This window comes from Mercenaria mercenaria, chromosome 12 (assembly GCF_021730395.1).
Source record: "Mercenaria mercenaria strain notata chromosome 12, MADL_Memer_1, whole genome shotgun sequence".
Lineage (NCBI taxonomy): Eukaryota > Metazoa > Mollusca > Bivalvia > Venerida > Veneridae > Mercenaria > Mercenaria mercenaria.
Window position 1 is genome coordinate 69875675 of NC_069372.1, and position 18161 is coordinate 69893835.

The 18161-nt window shown below is 33.9% G+C and overlaps 1 protein-coding gene across 3 annotated transcripts in view; it reads left to right on the plus strand.

Moving 5' to 3' along the window:
* The window catches only part of LOC123533742 (equilibrative nucleobase transporter 1-like), a 252241-nt gene that overhangs the window by 218564 nt on the left and 15516 nt on the right, over positions 1-18161 (plus strand). The window contains exon 1 of one of the 3 annotated variants that reach the window (XM_045315570.2): positions 17210-17879. The exons of the other annotated variants lie outside the window; for them this stretch is intronic. Within the exon in view, the coding sequence (XP_045171505.2) occupies positions 17371-17879 (509 nt within the window). The 5' untranslated portion in view covers positions 17210-17370. Of the gene's footprint in view, positions 1-17209; positions 17880-18161 lie in introns of those variants that run through there. 3 annotated transcript variants of the gene reach the window in all.

The window sequence follows — 18161 nt, forward strand, 5'->3', positions numbered from 1 at the left end:
CAAAGGACTCTAACGACTGATACCAGTCTATATACGTACAAGCTTTTCTATTGAATACTTTAAAATCGCAACATATACAAAATTGATCTGATGGTTTAACATACAGTAGAACATGTTTCACCTTAGTATTATTTTATTCTATCATTTTATATGAAATGTCGTAAGTGTTTGTGGAGATTAACGTTGGAAATTATTTGCAATAATCAGTTTATACCATGATGTGACATTCTATACAATGCTTGCTTCTGACACATTGACGTATGCCCCCAACCTACAACAGTCTGGCCGCACTTGGGAGCATCGCAGACACGGATTTTATTTTAAATATGTTCCATTAAGATAATGATATATTTGGAAATAAAAAGAAATACACTAAAGGTTATATGTCACTATAAACAAATTTGAATTATATAAACTATAGTATGTTTTAGATTTGAATAGATAATCTTTATAGATCAACATATTATGAATACGTAATGCCACATAAAACTTGGAAATGTTTAATCAAACGACTATTCTAAATATAATGTAAGTTTATCATCATTAGCTCAAATATTGATTGAACACATAAGCAAGTACTTCACACACACGAAATAGACAGTATTGCGTGCTAGGTTAGAAACAATATGCCTTTAATATATACATAAGTGGCCATTTTATCAATCTGCACTATCAGTAAAAATACTGGCAAGTTACTTTTAAAATATGCGTAATTTGTGAGTTATATTATATGCCACCCAATCTTCAATCATTTGATGATACAGCAGTATGTAATATAGCCCAGACAATATTCAAGAACACACTGCTTCCTGCTGGAAAACCCTATTGTTATGAAAATATTATCACATTTGACAATCAACGTTTACTACTGTTCCGCTCATAAAGCATTCCAGACAGGGTAATATGAAATATTACCATTAAGAAAGTTCTCCAGGGAAAAACCTTGTTTTGATATTTCCTATTCATATATTCACGTAATATATAATGGCCGATCAAACAAATTTCCAATGATTCTGCATAACGTGATTTTCAGTTTTATCTCGTTGTTTTCTTGCGCAAATATTTAAGTGGTGTCATTGTTTTGCAAGATTTATATAGTCTAAATCCAAGTGGAACAGTACAGCTCCAAAGAGAGTTCCATTAAAGCAAACAAAAAAAAAACGGAACGTATATGTGTAAATGACATTTTTTAAATGTATTATTTTCATAAACGAAATTTATTTGTCCAGTAAATAACGGACACGCACGCACGTGTGAGAAAATATCAGGCATTTACCTCAAGAGAATCAAATAGTATGTACATGTACAAAAAGCGATAGAATAATAGTTTTGAATACGTTTTCTTTAACAAATTCAAGTTCTACAAGGACTTTGAAACAAAAGTACATATTAAATTATAGTGACTGTCTTGCTTTGAACTAAAATACTTTCGAAGTCTATATTACTAGTATACAAAATATAATGTTACGTAGCTACGACTTTATTTTAAATATTGTATTGCATTCTAGTTCCATTTCTCACTGGATTTTAAGCACTTTCAAATATTATTATTATTGTAATAATGTCCTTATATGTAGCCTACAGTCACATATGCTGACAAAATGATCCAAATAAAACACCTATTTTAAGCACATTTAAAATAGTTTGTAATATGTTTGTCATTTATTTTAATAAAAATATCATAAAGGGAAATAACTTAAAAAAAAAAAACATCGATATGCATTCAAGATTTATCTATTTCGTCTCTGCAATGGCATTTTTGTTAATAAAGCTCGCCATATCATGATAATGGCATCTCAGTTGATGCTACAAGTCATGTAATAGTTGTTCTAAACCTTGTGTATAGTACTCATTACTATTTTGTAAGCTGGTTAGTACAGAAGCAATTTGTTCAAAGAAGCTATAAGTGCTAAAGGAATGATAATATCAATTAAATGTAAGGGAGTAAACTTTCATTCGTTAATTAACTGATTAAATTACCACATATTTAAATGGTAAATTTATGAAAAAATAATAAAAAAATTACAAAATCAGCTATTTATAGGAACAACAAAAGAAAGCAATTCTAAAACAAATTATAGGTCCAAATATATTTATTTGTCCGTTAAAAATCCTTATCAGGTACAGATATATCAAAATACACCTGAAAATTGTACCATCCATGTTGTACAATAGAAAAGTGGCCTCGAATTTTCCCTTTGACCAGAAATGATAAAAAGTTACAAAATAAGCTGTATATAAAAACAACAAACGGAAGTAATTTTATTACAGATATAAATTCACAAAAAGGGATCTGCCAAACTAAACAAAAATATCAAAGCTTTACAAGATATGGCCTAAGATCTTGTATGTCCTTTGATCCGTAAGTGTGACTCTGACCATTTAGATAGGAGCCTTGGGTTTGCGCGTGACACACCGCCTCATTGAGACAAACAAACATTTATGCCAAATAAAAAGATTGTTCAATGCATGTCAGAGTTGTTGCACTGACAAGCTCAAAAATGATATTTGATCCCTAAATGGGACCTTGACCTTTGAGGTAGGGTCTTAGAGTTGCGTGCGGCATTTCGTCTCTATGAGGCAAACATTTATGCCAAAAGAAAAAAACAGGACTGATTTATGCATGGCAAAGTTACAGTCTAGACAATCTTTAAAATAACCTTTGGCCTTTAAGTGAGACATTGACCTTTGAGATTGGGATGTTGGGTTTGCGCGCGAAACTCCGTCTCATGGATTTGAAAAAATATGCCAAAATAAAGAAATGCTCTATAATTACCAGAGTTATGGCCGGGACAAGCTCTGAAATGACATTTGACCCCTAATTGTGACCTTATCAACCGAGATAGGAACCTGGGGTTTGCGCATGACCCATGCGCATTGAGGGTGACATTCATGCCAAATATAAACAAGATTCCTTTATGCATGTCAAAGTTCTTGCCAGGACAAAATCTGAACTGACCTTTGACTTCCAAGTGTGACCTTGAACTTTGAGATAATAAACTAGGTTTGACACACGACACCCCGTGTCATCCAGGTAAACATTCATGCTAAATATAAACAAGATTGCTCTTTGCATTTTAAAGTTATTGTCCGGACAAAAAAAACCGGACGGACGCACTAACGCACTTATGCACATACAACGAACAGCCATTTGGACTACTATACATGACTTCGCTATCCGCAAGCGGGCTCGACAAAAATGAGCACCACTTGATTCGAATACTCAACGATATTTGTATGTCTTACAATCGTTTAACCACAATACTAAACGACAAAACGTAATGTAACCTTGCACAGACACGAATGCAAATGTGCATACAGAGTCTATGTTAAAGAATGCCCGTCACAATAAGTATTGCAATATCTTTTACATCTACCAGATATTCACAAAACAACTTCAAAGTAACAATCAGTAAGTCATTGTTATTGTTTGATAATTTCCAGTCTTTTCTATTTGTTCTAAATCTTAAGTACGTTGAAAAACATCTGGCAGTCCGATGTGCAAATGCACAAAATATCTCGCTGTCAACCCATGTAACGTGATGCTTCCATATTGTTTTTCTGACCAATGGGCCATACGATATAAGCAGGTTCACTGAAATCATATTGACGAAGAGGAATCATACACTTGCCCAGTGGTTTTGGCAAGGAAAATATGCCAGGCTTATGATAGAGTTTAATAACTAATTCACATTGTGAAAGATGTTGTGAGCCCCCGCTGAAATGGAACTTTTCATCTATTACTGAATCACGACTGTGATTATTCCGTCTGGAAAATTGTGTCTGCGATTTGCCGGGCAGTAGGCAGGCTTTAACGTATACACTGTACGGTTTGGGTATATTTTTCGTGATAGACGAAATATTGAGCACTGTTACGCAGAGATCTTCGTTTTTCCAGCAGTACTGAAACATGATCTTCAATGCTGCGGTTCTTGTTGGATTTTCGTTACAGTTCAGTCCGACTTTGGTAAGACTAGGATTGGTAACATCTTCTTCTCGATCACTGCTCCAGCAAAGGAATCTGACAAGTGGCGGCTGTCTATTTGGTCTAAAACAGCATTTGTCTACTGATGAAACACATGTTTCAGCTGTCATTTTATTTTCCCTTTGATCTCTTTCAATACTATCTATTTGCCAGTTAAGTGACTCAATATCAGAAGACACTGGTATGTCTATTTTAATTTCTTCGTTGTGCAAATGCTTTTTTGACGTGCGTAAGCTAAGATATGGACTGTCAAGTAGTTTCATTTCTCCACAATGTCCACATGTTGACAGCGTATCCAACTCACTTCCAGAAATGCTTGGTAGACGACTTTCAAAGTTAACCCCTAGATAATTATTCACATGAGCCTGTTTGAAAATAGCCATGTCCTGATCAAAATAGCTGAAGGCAGAATTCGGAAAACTATTTCCGTGTTTTCCTATACTCGAAGAGCTTGCCGCCCTTTCTCTTCCTCCTAACAGTAATGGAGAACAGAGAGAATGTTGAGATTCGCCTCTAGGAGTTCCAACTCTAAGAAGTTTTGGGGAGATCTGGGATCTTCTGAATGGTGGGGATAAGAGTAAATTCCTTGATGCATGATTAAACACCTTTGCTGATTGAGAGGTCGCAGTTTGCGATTCCTTGTATATTTTGCCTCTAATTAATGGTGATGCAACCAGCGAACAGGTAGACACATTGTTTTGCACCGATGAATAGGCATTGAAAGTGCTTTTTGTCCGACATATTGGTGAGATGCTTCTCTTATCCACTGCAAATTTTTGATTGAATTCGTACTTTTTAGTCATAGCATGTCCGGGTAACCTTGATGACTGACTCATGACGCTGTCGTTTCGTGTATTCCTCTTTATTAACACAATTGTCGCGTTTTATTTTGAGTCCGTCAAAATTAATTTAGCCTAGTATTTTTCTCTAATTAAATCTAGACTTTAATTTTATTTGTAAACTGAAATCTTGGATGGCGATAACAACCCATTTAATACACAATACAGTCACTTTATTGCTTTACAAATGATGCTGATGGCAGTAAATATTATCTTTTATAGAGTGGATAGTAGTTGTTCTGTCATAATACGTCATGGGTACGTCATAACACTGTCGATAGCATGTAGAGGATTGTGTATCAGTTGTCTGTATCTGACAAAAGGGTGTTCCGATTGTTCAGTTCACCAGTGCAACACGTGGTACAAAATAAAAACAAGAAAACTGTCATAGCCATTGCAGCAAAGAGCATAAAACGTGTACAAGTAAACATATATTATATATCATGAATAGTTATACAAATGAGAAAAAAACTATATTAAAAATAAAACACATTCAATTTGGTTATAAGTTTTATTTTAACAAATGCCAAAATGCAAGTGTAATTAATATTTTCGTAGTTTTTAAAACAAATATAACAAAGTTGAAAGCAATAAGATCGAAGTTTGAACATGGAATATGTATGCTGACTAAACAAATGAATAACAAACTTATTAACAATATTGCATGTAAATTAGAAAGAAATACTATACAGTTAGCCTGTTTCATTAGCAAAGCTTAAAGGTATATGGACTCGAACTGAGAGCCTATACTATACCATAATGCAATAATACAGTTTTCTATATACCTTAACAATTTCTGTCAAAGACGTGGCTTGAATTTTACGAGCAAATACGAAAAGTCAGAAGAAAATTCCATATTTTACCTTTTAAAGTGTATCTTTGCCTGACTACTTTCATTTAAAGCATGACCTTACAAAGGTCTACAAAAAGCACACATAAAAAAGTACACTCAGTTTTATATAAACATCGTCAAACATTTAATATTTCGTTCGATAAAAAATATAAAACAAAAAGATATTTAATAATCTGGTCATGACAACAGTAACTAGATCTAGGACTTTGTATTTGGTTCACGTGGATTTTGCCAGTAAGCTCCCCAGGGATAGTTTGCCACTGACCTGCCCACGGCATTGTTCTACTGTGAATTGGTTTTGTCCTTGTTATATTGCCCGTCACTCATTAATCTTTCGGGCGTAGCTTATGCAATAACTGTTGCCTGAAAATATCGATATTATACCCCACACATACGGCGCGGATAGCTACGTCTAGCTACGGATAGAAAAGTAGAAATCCGTATCGATCCGTACCTAAGCCGTACCTTTCCGTATCAGTCCGTACCAATCCGTACGGCTCAGGAACGGATCGATACGGATTACTACGTTTTTATCCGTTGCTAAACGTAGCTATCCGCGCCGTATGTGTGACTTGGGTATTACTTACATAATCTTTATAGTTAACCGATGACTCGTGGTGTAGTTGTAAGGTGTCGACGTCCACGCAAGTTACCACTGGTTCGAAATCACTTTATACCATTGTTTTAATTCAATGTTGCACTGTATTCATATTTTTAGTTACATTATTTTATGTAACATATTTCACAAATTTTAATGTTTTTTTCTTGCACCTTTTTGATCACGCAGGTTACAAATAATTTGTCTTCAAATCTAGGATGTTTTAAATACTTTTGCCCGGCATTGTCAACAAACATTGCAAAAAGGTATGATCAGATAGGACTCGAACCCACAGCCCGAATATATATGTAATAGTAACATCGCTCTATAGGTTCGTACGACGAAAATTAATTTACGTAAACATTCGTTAGCCCATTACTGCCAGCTGGTCAATACTTACATACAATACTTATATTTATTTTACGGTGAAGTATTATTATTTGTTATTATCTTTACTGTGCTTACTGACAGAGCATGTAAAATACGGTAAAAGGGTAGGCCATCCCAAGTGACAATCACATATAGAGGCTTGTATATCCATTGTATGTTCCTGACAGCAAGGCGTTCCGATTGTTGGGTACGTTGAGGACGTTCTTACATGTTTCATAAGATCAAGTTAATATCTTCACTTTTTGTATATTGTAGACAAGCCTGTTGTCAACGTACACTTTTCTGTGGTTATAAGAGGAATGTATTACTAAGATGCGTTGATGAGGTCCTTGTTCTAGAAGAGAAAAGGTTTAGAACAACGATTATAAAAAATGCATGTAGCAAATAAATGTGTTCTATAGCGTGAGAAATACGTGTAGTTTTATTTAACATCTTTGAATACCAGTATGAGAGCATGTGGTATTGCGCGAAATTTAATAACTGGTTTATTACAATAACATAAGTCTAGCAGAAACTGTTAAAACTAACATGCATTTTAGAAAATAGAATTGAATCTAAAGAAAACACTTCTGACGGTTGAACTTAATCTTACTTAAATTGAATAAAACGTTTAGACCATTTTCCATTCAAAACAATTGTCAAAAAACACACAAAAACGTTGTACTTACGCATAGTTTTGCTCTAATTCCATTCTGTCAGAACTGCTTAGATACATTTATAAATACTTTTGAATTTGTATGAGACTTTAAACCCGAAATATCTTGAGAACATTTTAATGCCGATGTATTTGCGATCTGCATTAAGGATATATTATTCGTAGCCGCAGGTAAAGTTTTAGCTCGCAAAACGCCCCACCTCCACACCCCGTTACACAAAATCAAAACTTTCTAATGTAAAAATGGATTTTCACAGTTTTGGAAAGTATTCTAGCTCTTGATTTCTGTTCTGTGACACTGATTTGAGTAGATATGTTGTTCGTCACAACCTTTCGTAGCTCCTCCGTTTGCTCACTGTGACACTGCAAAAATGAAGGTGTTAAACCACAATGATATCTGATATGTCAGAAATTATTGTTTGTTTTTATATGTGCAATACTTAAAAATAGATAGATAATTGTAAACAACTTAATACTACATGTATGCTTCGTTCTTCACGCAACGTTTGTAACATGTTTATGATGTTTGTATGTTCTGAGAATTTTGTCTATATCATATCTTTCAATGATAATGTTGCTGTTCTGAAAAAAAGCAACACTAAGGCCCCAGCAGTTGAAATCAAAATATTTTATCAAATGATTTTTACAAAATTAAATATCAACTTTGAAGATAAAGTTATCTTCGCATGTGGCAAACCATCTACAATGTTGAATACCAATGCAAGTTAATCCCATTTTAGATGCAGTCAACTTTATACGTGAAAAATATCTCTCTCTAGTAAGTCATACGTCATTGTACGGGAGATAACTCGTAAGATTACTGATAAACTAATGATCTCAGTTTTCTCCCTTTACATAAAATTGATGCCGGATTTACATGTTCTGTAAAGACACTTACTTGTCGGCAAATCAAACCAGTCAACTACATTAAAAAGGAAATTTCCATTTCACAAATAGTTGCTCGATATATTGCGGACTTCCAAAGCAAATGCAGGTCACACAGCACTCAACTGAACCTGCTAAGCCTAAGGTCTGTTGTTTAACTCTCTAATGGAACGTTTGCCATATTTCATCAAAGAGCGTTTCCCCTTACTGGCTAGTTCTTATACTGTGTCTGTATTTTGTTAATATCAGTCATTAAAACTTTCCTACATACATTGATTAGAATTAAGTTTCTGGGAGGTTGGGATTTTTAATATGGCTATTCCTGTTGTATCTTTACCCTTTCTGTGTGAAGGTGTACTTAGAAGCAAGGCTAAAAGTTTACACGATGCGCTCCAGTTAGTCATATACTTTAGAGTGATTTAAGATGTGGAGCGCGAACAAGTAGTGATGGTTTAGAGTGACTGTTAGCCCTATGTTCGTAAGCCTAATACATCACCCTTTTGATCAAGTATAAAAATTCAAATCAATCTGACTTATTGTTTTAAAATATCTTCTCAAACTCAAAATTAATAAGTTATAACATGCTTACACTTTTTACAAGTAGGAACCTTCCTGTGGTTACATATAATGACAGAAAATGGCCGCGTGAAGCTAATTCTACTTGGTTTCAAATTTACCGTCCAACAAAAAAATATGTTGATCACGATAAAACAATGTATCTAAAATTATCATGACTTTTGAAAACATCATAGATTATTATTATCCAAGTGATATATATATGAATATTCATGAATATTCCAGACGTTGTATTAACCACTATCCGTTTAAAAGCGTTATTCTACAGTTTCTCTATCTTTTTACCTTATATATATATTTTTTTGTGTAAATGTCAGTTATTAACACATCATAAGTTGCCATTTTTCAAAATACAAAATTATATTAACACTTCAAGAAATCATTTATATGCCGCCATTGAAATTCAATATATTTACTTGTTTTATCAATCAATAGTTCAGCTTTATTGGAAAAGTCAAAAATTCACACGTCCATTAAAAATTGTATGTGCAGCAATTTTATTTTAATAATTAAAAAATATTCTAGTATTTGATAGCAATTTTGGTGTAAGTCATATTTTACAAAAGGTTTTAAAATGTTATAATAGGCTCAAAGCAAATCATTTTCGATGCATCCGTCCTATCGACTAAATGCGTCTTTTATGAATTTCAGCCACATTAAAAATAATTTGTTTTATCCTATTAATTTGTGTACTTTTGCACAGACTTATGCAGGATTTCTTAATAATATGCACATTTGTCAATACACGCTCTTGTCTAAATATAACATTACTATTCTTAATTTGATTGTCCACAATTTTATGCAGAGATTTTCCTATGAACTACAATTCTTGATCTATAGATTGTATTAATAAAGATAGATTCTACATTGAAGCTTACTATACTCAGCAATTTCATATGTAGCGTTTGAAAAAATAAACACTTTAAATACAAAAGGTTGTAAGTGTTCTTGACGACTCTTAAGTAACGGCGCAAATTGTTAGCAAATTAAAATGTTGGTTAGAAGTAAACATGACACAATTTACAACATTATATGTTCATTGCATTAATCATAATCATCATCATCAGACAATTTCGTTCTCTGTTTTAAGAACATGAACCAGTTCAACATTTTGTTGCACACAATAAGCTCTTCCAGCGTCTACGTGATTTCTTCTTGCTTCGTTTAAGATTGAGTTCGTCATTCTTTTCGCAATAACCCTGAAACAAATCAAGTTAATCAAATTTCACCAATTAACGTCAAAAAACAAAATGGCGATTTACAGCTTTAAAATTAGACTCGCAAACATCCACTCGCAATATCATCTTTATAACATTATAAAATCTACTTTTACTATTTCTACGTTTTATATTGATTTACTGTATGAATATACAATGCAAATGGTTAACATTGTGAGATACATTACCTTTGTAAGATCCTCCCACATAACTGTAGCAGACGTTAGGTCATATTTAGATAAATCGATCGTGCATATCGCTAACGATTTAGGCAAAGAAAATCTTCCAGGTTTATTGTAAAGTTTAATTCTGAGTTTGCTTTCCATAAGGTTGCCAAGGCTTGTTCGAAAACGGAACTGCTCATTAAAGACGGGGTTGCTCGAATTGTACTTATGTCCGTGGAATTTCTTTTGTCTTGTTTCTGGAATAAGGCATACTTTAGCATACACCCTCACAGGCATAACTGTCCCATTTGTAACATTTCTGGCCCTCAGAAGTGTTAGCCGGAATTCTGTATCCTCGTTGGAATACTGGAACATGATTTTTACCCGTCCGTATGTAACTTCTGTTTCAGTGATTCTGTTTTGCTCCAGAAACTGTTCATATTGATTTTTGTACGTTACAGTTACCTGTGGAGAATATCTCGCACAATTAGATGCACCTGTTTCACGCATTTTTGACTGAGGATTTTTATGTTCTAATGGCGAAGTCTGTCCGTACCAACCTTTTGGACTTGCAGTAAATGTCTTACTGCGTTCTCTCCATGAACTAAGATGGTTTTCATTCAGAGACATCATTTGTTTTAAGCTGTCATTTGTCTTACTGTTGTTAAGTCTTGATGGAAGGGATTTACAGGATGAAAGAGCCTTACAACGCCAAAAACCTCTTTCCTTATCCACTGATTGAACACCAAGTGTTTGCATTTTGCTGTCTTGTGTATCCAGACTTATGTTTGGCATGTATTCAACAAAAACTTTTCTTACGTCGTATTCATTGGCCGACTTTCTCGTTTCTTTTCTCAAGCTCATGTCTCCTTCGTGTCAAAAATCTCCTGTAATAAAACTCAGTACCAGCAGAATGTTTCTAACACAGTTATGAAGTTTTTGAATATTTGAATTAGTAGTGTTTGTTTTTGCTATTTTTATACGTCCAATAATTTCAACAAGCACTAGCATATTTTCACGGTATATCTTATATCTTAAAATATTAGTTATAAGTTATCAAAACAGCTTGATGAGAAATGGTCAGTGTAAAACAATTGTTTCCTTTTATGTAAAATCTCTATACTCTAGTAGCAAGCCTTGTGAGTGCTAGCGACACATGTTGAAAGGAGGAACATAATTTTCCTGCTTTTGACATGTTCTTAATAATGATTCCAAAAATATTTTATAGCAAATATAATGTAGCACTCCTTTCATGCAGATGTATACGTTAAAACATGCTGTACAGAATACATTACAAAAGTACTAATATTAACAAATTCAACACGTCAAACAAACAAACAAACAAACAAAAAAGTGCCTTTTTATATAAACAAAAGCCTGAAGGCTCTAAACGATGTGTAACGAAATAATAATTAGACATATACATTGTTCTGCTACATTAAAATTGGTTATTCCTTAGAAGTGGGCATTCTATTTAGATGACACATGATATGAAAATACTACGCAATGAAAAGATGTTGCGGTTGTAATATTGATACGTAGTTCTAACTATATTGCTAGACATTCAAACAGTATCAATGAGTACTGCAAGACCTTCGGATGTGTTCGTTTTCTCTACGGGGAAGACATATTTCAATTTGCCGCAAATTATTATATTTTATATTTCAATTTATTATAACAAAAGTGCAGTATGCCAATTTTCTAATCATGTATAATAAGAGTTGCCAAAAAATAATTCACTGTTCTCTATTTGAAGAGGTGTTGAACATGAGTAACAAGAAATGCAATACTTTTTATACTATCTGATGAATTTATTAGTTTATTTATTGACACTAGAATATAATAGAAAAAGTGGAAACTTCACAAACGAAAATGTTGCAGGCTCGGTTTGACTGATCCTGTTCATGGACGGTATTGGAAACGCATGCTACTATCCACGCCCTCTAGCCGCAAGTTGAGCAGAACTCAACATTTACGCATGCTAAAAGTACAAAAAGCAATTTAGAGACATCCGCAGATGTATTCAAACGGCGGTGAACACGGAACCTTCAATGATACACGGGTTGTGACGTGTAATTCCATGAAAAGCGGCGTTTGGTCCCCAGATAAAGTAATGGGTTTGCCACAAACGAGAAAACAATGGGCAGAACTAAACAAACTGGAATTTAGAAAGGGGATCTGAGGTTATGGAGCCTGCATATCACAGGAACTGTCAAAAGACAAAATTAAAAGGCAGGCACCATATCCAATGTCATGTTAAGTAATCTGTTCCGTAGTATTGTTTGTTTTATGGCTTTGATTTAAATAAATAGTGCATGTTCTTTTTTTTATTGAGAAGATAGACCGAACGACAGCTGTCTGGCATGACCTCATTAAATCTCGAACAGAGAGCGTACAGATTTACATATATTAAGTATCAATTAGGACAGTGTTAGGAGAGAGTACTTTTCCTGTTTAGAAATTAAATATCAGACGAAATGAATTATTTTAATTATATTTATCAGCTTTTCCGTCCTCGGAATTTGCAGTTCATGGATTGTCCCTATGCAAAACTGGTTATGTCAGAATTTTTATTTTTATTATTGTATCATAAAAGTATTACACAACCTCTATCACCTTAATTGCATCTCTTTCTTATCGTACCCCAAAACGGCCCTTGGTACTTTAAAGTAGTGTACCAATCTACATACTATTTATTTAACAATTGTTGAAATAAGATAAGAGTTCTCAGTCATATTACGATATATTATTATTAATACAAGAAACAGTTTTATCTCATAATATACTTGATTAAAAGCACGCCTCGTGTTTGCAGGGTACTAAAGTGAGTTTCGAAGGAAACGTAGCGCCATATGATTTTTGGCAGCGCCAACGACGTTTCCGTATTTAACCTAGAATATTTCAAATTAATTGTAATCATCGTTAGCATGTCAGTTACAGAACCTTTGTAAACTTTGGTTTGTAAGTGACATTTGTAAAGCGGTTACTTTTGCCTATAAGTACGCTTTGCAGATGACAGCCTGGCTAAATATAAATTTGGATTGGTTTTAACTTAGGTTAGGCACGTGTAACAGCTGTATTGGAAACAGTTGATACTAACAGGCGGATATTTCTTAGCTAGAGTCTTACTGGGATCATTGTCAGAACATCTCTAATTTTCACAAAGTACAACATTATTGTTACCTCAAGAAGGCAAAGAGTTTCCTTTTATTTTTGTTTTAATTTCTGAATACATAAGCACATATATCATTTATAAATTACGATTGAAGAAATCATATATACGAGGGGCGTTCAATAGATAATGTTACTCCATGTGTAGATCCGTAACCGGGGTTTTTTGAATGCGGTTTTCAGCACTTTATAGAGCACTTTATTTGAAACAAAATGCCATATGAATGAAAAAAAATCTGTAGATTCAAAGTAAAAATAAATAATCATTTGAGTGAGGTGTACTCGGGTATACTGGACCATTTTATGTCCAAAATGTTGAGATTGCAATACATCCCAATTACTCACGGATATCCTCATACGTTTTCTGTTTATCTATTTACATTCCGATTCCAAACGACTTGCAGGATGAGAATGTTAAAGCCGTATACAAGATCATTGATAAGAACAAACTCAGAAAACTACCAACTTGTCTCCCTTTCATTGTAATATAGTGTCCGTCAATGTAACTCATAGTCATTAGTCAAAGTTTGAACACTGAGATAAAAAGATATTTCTGAGGCTTTAAATTTGTAATTACTTTAGAAGACCCAACTCCCGAATACGGTTGAGAATATTTCAGAAAATAGAAAAAGTGGAAAACCATAGGTCGCACAACACGACATAAATGCCAATGTTGCAGGCTTGGTTTGATTAAGCCTGTTCATGGGTGGTAGTGGAAATACAAGCAACTGCCTACGGGCTAAGCAGAACTCAACATTTATACATGTTACAAGTACAAAATATAATTTAGAGACATTTGCAGATTATTCAAACGTGGGTGTACATGGAACCTACAATGATACACAAAGTGCAATTCCATAAGCGGCGTATGGTCCTAAATTTAAAAAAATGGGTTTGCCCTAAGAGAAAAACAATGAGCTGAACAAATACAAAATGGAATGTAAAGCGGGGGTCTGAGATTATGGCACCTGCATATCACAGTATACCGGTATGCGTTATTTGACATTAGCAAGGCCTTCGACATTTTTCCATAGAAGACTGCTGCACAAAATATATAATGGCAATCGCGTGACTTATCAACAGACGGACTGAGTCACGGCTTTGCCACTGCCAGCACCAGGTTGCACTTGACGCCTACACTCTTCCTAACTCTCGGTAATCGTATCATATGATATTAAACTTCTAGGAAGTAATTTCTTTTATATGAATAATTTAAAAGAAATAGTCTTGTACATTTTTGAACTTTCATTCAAAGGGCTTGTTTTAAACATAGCGAGAATTGTACGACTCCACAGGACAGGAGATAGATTTGAATAGCTGTTAATGTACTTAAACGATAAATGATAAAAGTTTTCCTGGCGCAAAAATTCGACCTATGCGAACAAAAATGATTTCACAGTATCCGGAAATTATTACTGTATATTTCTTCAAAAGGTTTTTAAACTTAGTTACTGACAGATCCTGGAAACATGAGAATTTGTTCTATATTCAAAATTAAAAAGCGTTCGAAACGGGGTACCGGAGGTCAACTGCCTTAAATTTAAAGCTCCTGTTAGAAACGGACGGGGACGGTTGAATTTTGTACGCAACTTGCCCTTAAAAGTTAAGCTCTTATTGCTCTGACTGACTTCAGACAAGTTGTTGAATACGTTGGTGTAAATATACCTTAGATCGACACTAATCTTATGCTTAACTTGATATGATCTGCTATTTTGTCACTAATGTTAGAGCCTTTCTCAGCGGGGAGTAATTTTATCTAACATTTGAAAATAGGGTACGTGCCATTAACGTTTAAACCTTTAGTTCTTTATAAAGGTAACTGGCCATTCGAAGGCGGTGGCCCTTTTTCAACACGTTTTCTGTCTGTCTCGTATTTTGTGTACCGTATACTGTCTTCTTTGTTGTTGGCGTTTCTTTCATCTTTCTCCTCACTATCCCATCGCTCACTCCTTTCCTTTGCCCAGTCATTTGCGCTCCCTTACATTTGCACCCCATCTCCTTTTACTTGGTGTAAGTTATCGAGCCCATCGTAATTTTGGCCGCCTGCTGTCCGTAGGCGGTGCCCGACTATTGTTTTGTCCTGCTTGTTTGTGTGTGCGTGCTTACATGTGTGCGTGTGTGTATAACTTTGCATTACAATATGAAAACTCGAAAGACAAATTCTTAAAACATAGCTAAGATTTCATAGCACTTCGGTTATTACCCTTTCTTATGTAAACATCATCCTACAATTCTCAAATGAACCTTGGTATACATTACCGACCTGAAGCATGCGTACAATTTTCAGAACTTATATATCCGATTATAGAAACACCTTTTTTGATTTAGCAATATTACAGCTACATCTGTACATTGTGTATTCAACTTTTCCCACATATTTCAACCATTCCAATGAAGCATAGATGATAGCGCGCTTCGTCAGCAGTAGTGCGTATTTATGTGATTTATGTGTCCGGTTATTATTTTATGGGTCATGTCCCGTTGTCCTAGCCATATAACAATAACAGTTGGGTCTTTTGTACTCCACTTTTAAAAACTTAACCACATAACAAGTATACCTATACCTCGTCTACTCAACTCAGGAGTAGACAAGGTATAGGTATACATGTATGAAGTTTTTATCCAGTTGAAAGGAAACTCTGTATTCATAAGCAACATGAAATATTCTTGGGGATTTCATATCGGATTCTTTTTGTTGTTAGCCCTTTTTACATTATATTTTATAATTTGATCCATTTTATTTGGGCAAGTTTCAAGCACTGCTGACATCCTACTTATATAATAATAAAGTTATACATCATAGACACATCTCCTTTTTGTCTTTAAATTCCATTTTAAAAGGATTCAGTCTTCAAATACCGATGAAATGAAATGAACAGATAAAGAATTCGTTTTAAAAAATGGAAAAAAATCTACATTTGCAATTACCTTCGCTTACTTGACCTAAGTGAAACTGACTTTACGTCACAATTTCTTCAAAACTATACACAGTTCATGAATATATATTCATTTAATATTTAACTGGTGTTGTGACGCGCACCTGCAAAAATTGTAAACAATGAAATTACTTGACAGTATTTTGAGTACAGTAAGAAAATTTAACGAGTAGCATACTGTAAAATATAGATATGTCAAATATACTTTCATTATGTTCTTAAAGTTTGTGACATAAATGTCAATTTGACTGTAGATTAAGGCAAGCATTTGATTTACACTGCGTTGCCAAGCGCACCGCCATTTTAGGGTCACATGGTTGTACCATCATCATGTGATTTGCTTGAGGCAGGGATGATTTTGACAATATTCCTGCGCGGAGGTTGTTAAACAGGGACCTAATCAAAATGTGAGTAGCAAAATTACAGAGAATAATAAAACAATTATTTTTATTTGATATATTTTAAAGTCTGTCAGCTGTTTTATTTAAAAGTAATGAAATAGTTACATTTGATGTGCCATCGATAACTGAATGTCATAATAAGATTAATTTTACATTTTTTCACCTAAATTGCCTCAGAAAAAAAGTACCTGTTACTTCTATGTGTATTGTTTCTAAACAGTTACTTGGAAAAATAAATCATAACACTTAAAATTGATATACCTTGCATCATTGTCATTGGCATTATAAGAGATATGCATTAACAAACGTAAATTTAATAAACTATAATATGGCAACATACATAGAATATACCATATTTCCTTTAGTTACAATGATCTAGGGGAAGTAACTGGCACTTCTTGTTTATGTAATACCAACTAAGATTAGTGACTCGTTGTTGCTTTTATTTTCCAATATCTGAATGATTTACATCGTCTGCGAATAGCAACGCCTTTCCATTGACGCAGTCATGTGCTGTTTGAATAGTAGTGGCAATATACCACTAGTTGCAAACAAACTATAAACTATCTGATCATGATTGTATAAGCAATAGCATCGCTATTGAAGAAGTTTCAGTGTTACATTAACATTACTGTTTCGAATAGTTTGTTTCAATTGATACATTTGCTTGACTCATGATATGAATATTTCTTTTGTTTAAATGCATTCGTATAAAATAGGAAAATTTGATATGAAAATTCCTTGTGAGAAGCAAACTTTAACATTAATGTGGTGCATTCTGGAATGTTTATTTTTCTCTGGATACCTTAATGGTTGGCTATGGATGCAACAAATTTTGACAGAAGATGGTTATTATATAGAACCGTGTAACATTTCCGTCTCTAGTACCTTAATTGAAAACGAAAGGGTTAACAACATGTTAAAGCAACCATTTACAATGAAGCATAAAGGCAGGACTGTCAAGTGTGTTTATAAGAAAGTTGTGAAAGTTGTAAGTGTGGATGAATATGCTAGACTGGAGAACGAAAGCGCAAAACGGGAGAAAGACATGAATAAAGGTGCTCCAGGCAATGCACTTGACTGCTCAGAACAAGAAAACAAGTTGGAATTTGTTTATGTTGTAGTCTTAATTATTAGAAACATAATAATGCTACCTTTAGGGATATTCCTTGATGTGTATGGTTCAAGTAGAACTCGAATAATAGCAATGTAAGTATGAAGTAAATAATTATAGAAATCATCTTAGAATCTTGTAAAAATCTCCATTATTTGTCCGACACTTTTGTATCACTGTGACATAATTTTATTTTCTTTAACACACTCCAGATAAATGAAATAGATACGTTTTGTCATTGTTTTGTCATTGTCACATGTAAGCCCTTTTAATTTAATGTTTTGTCCGCAGACATGCTATCAAGCTTTTTGTTATAAGTTATTATAAAAGTGCATGAATGCTATTTTTTGCTAGAAATGATTGTAGATATTTTTCAT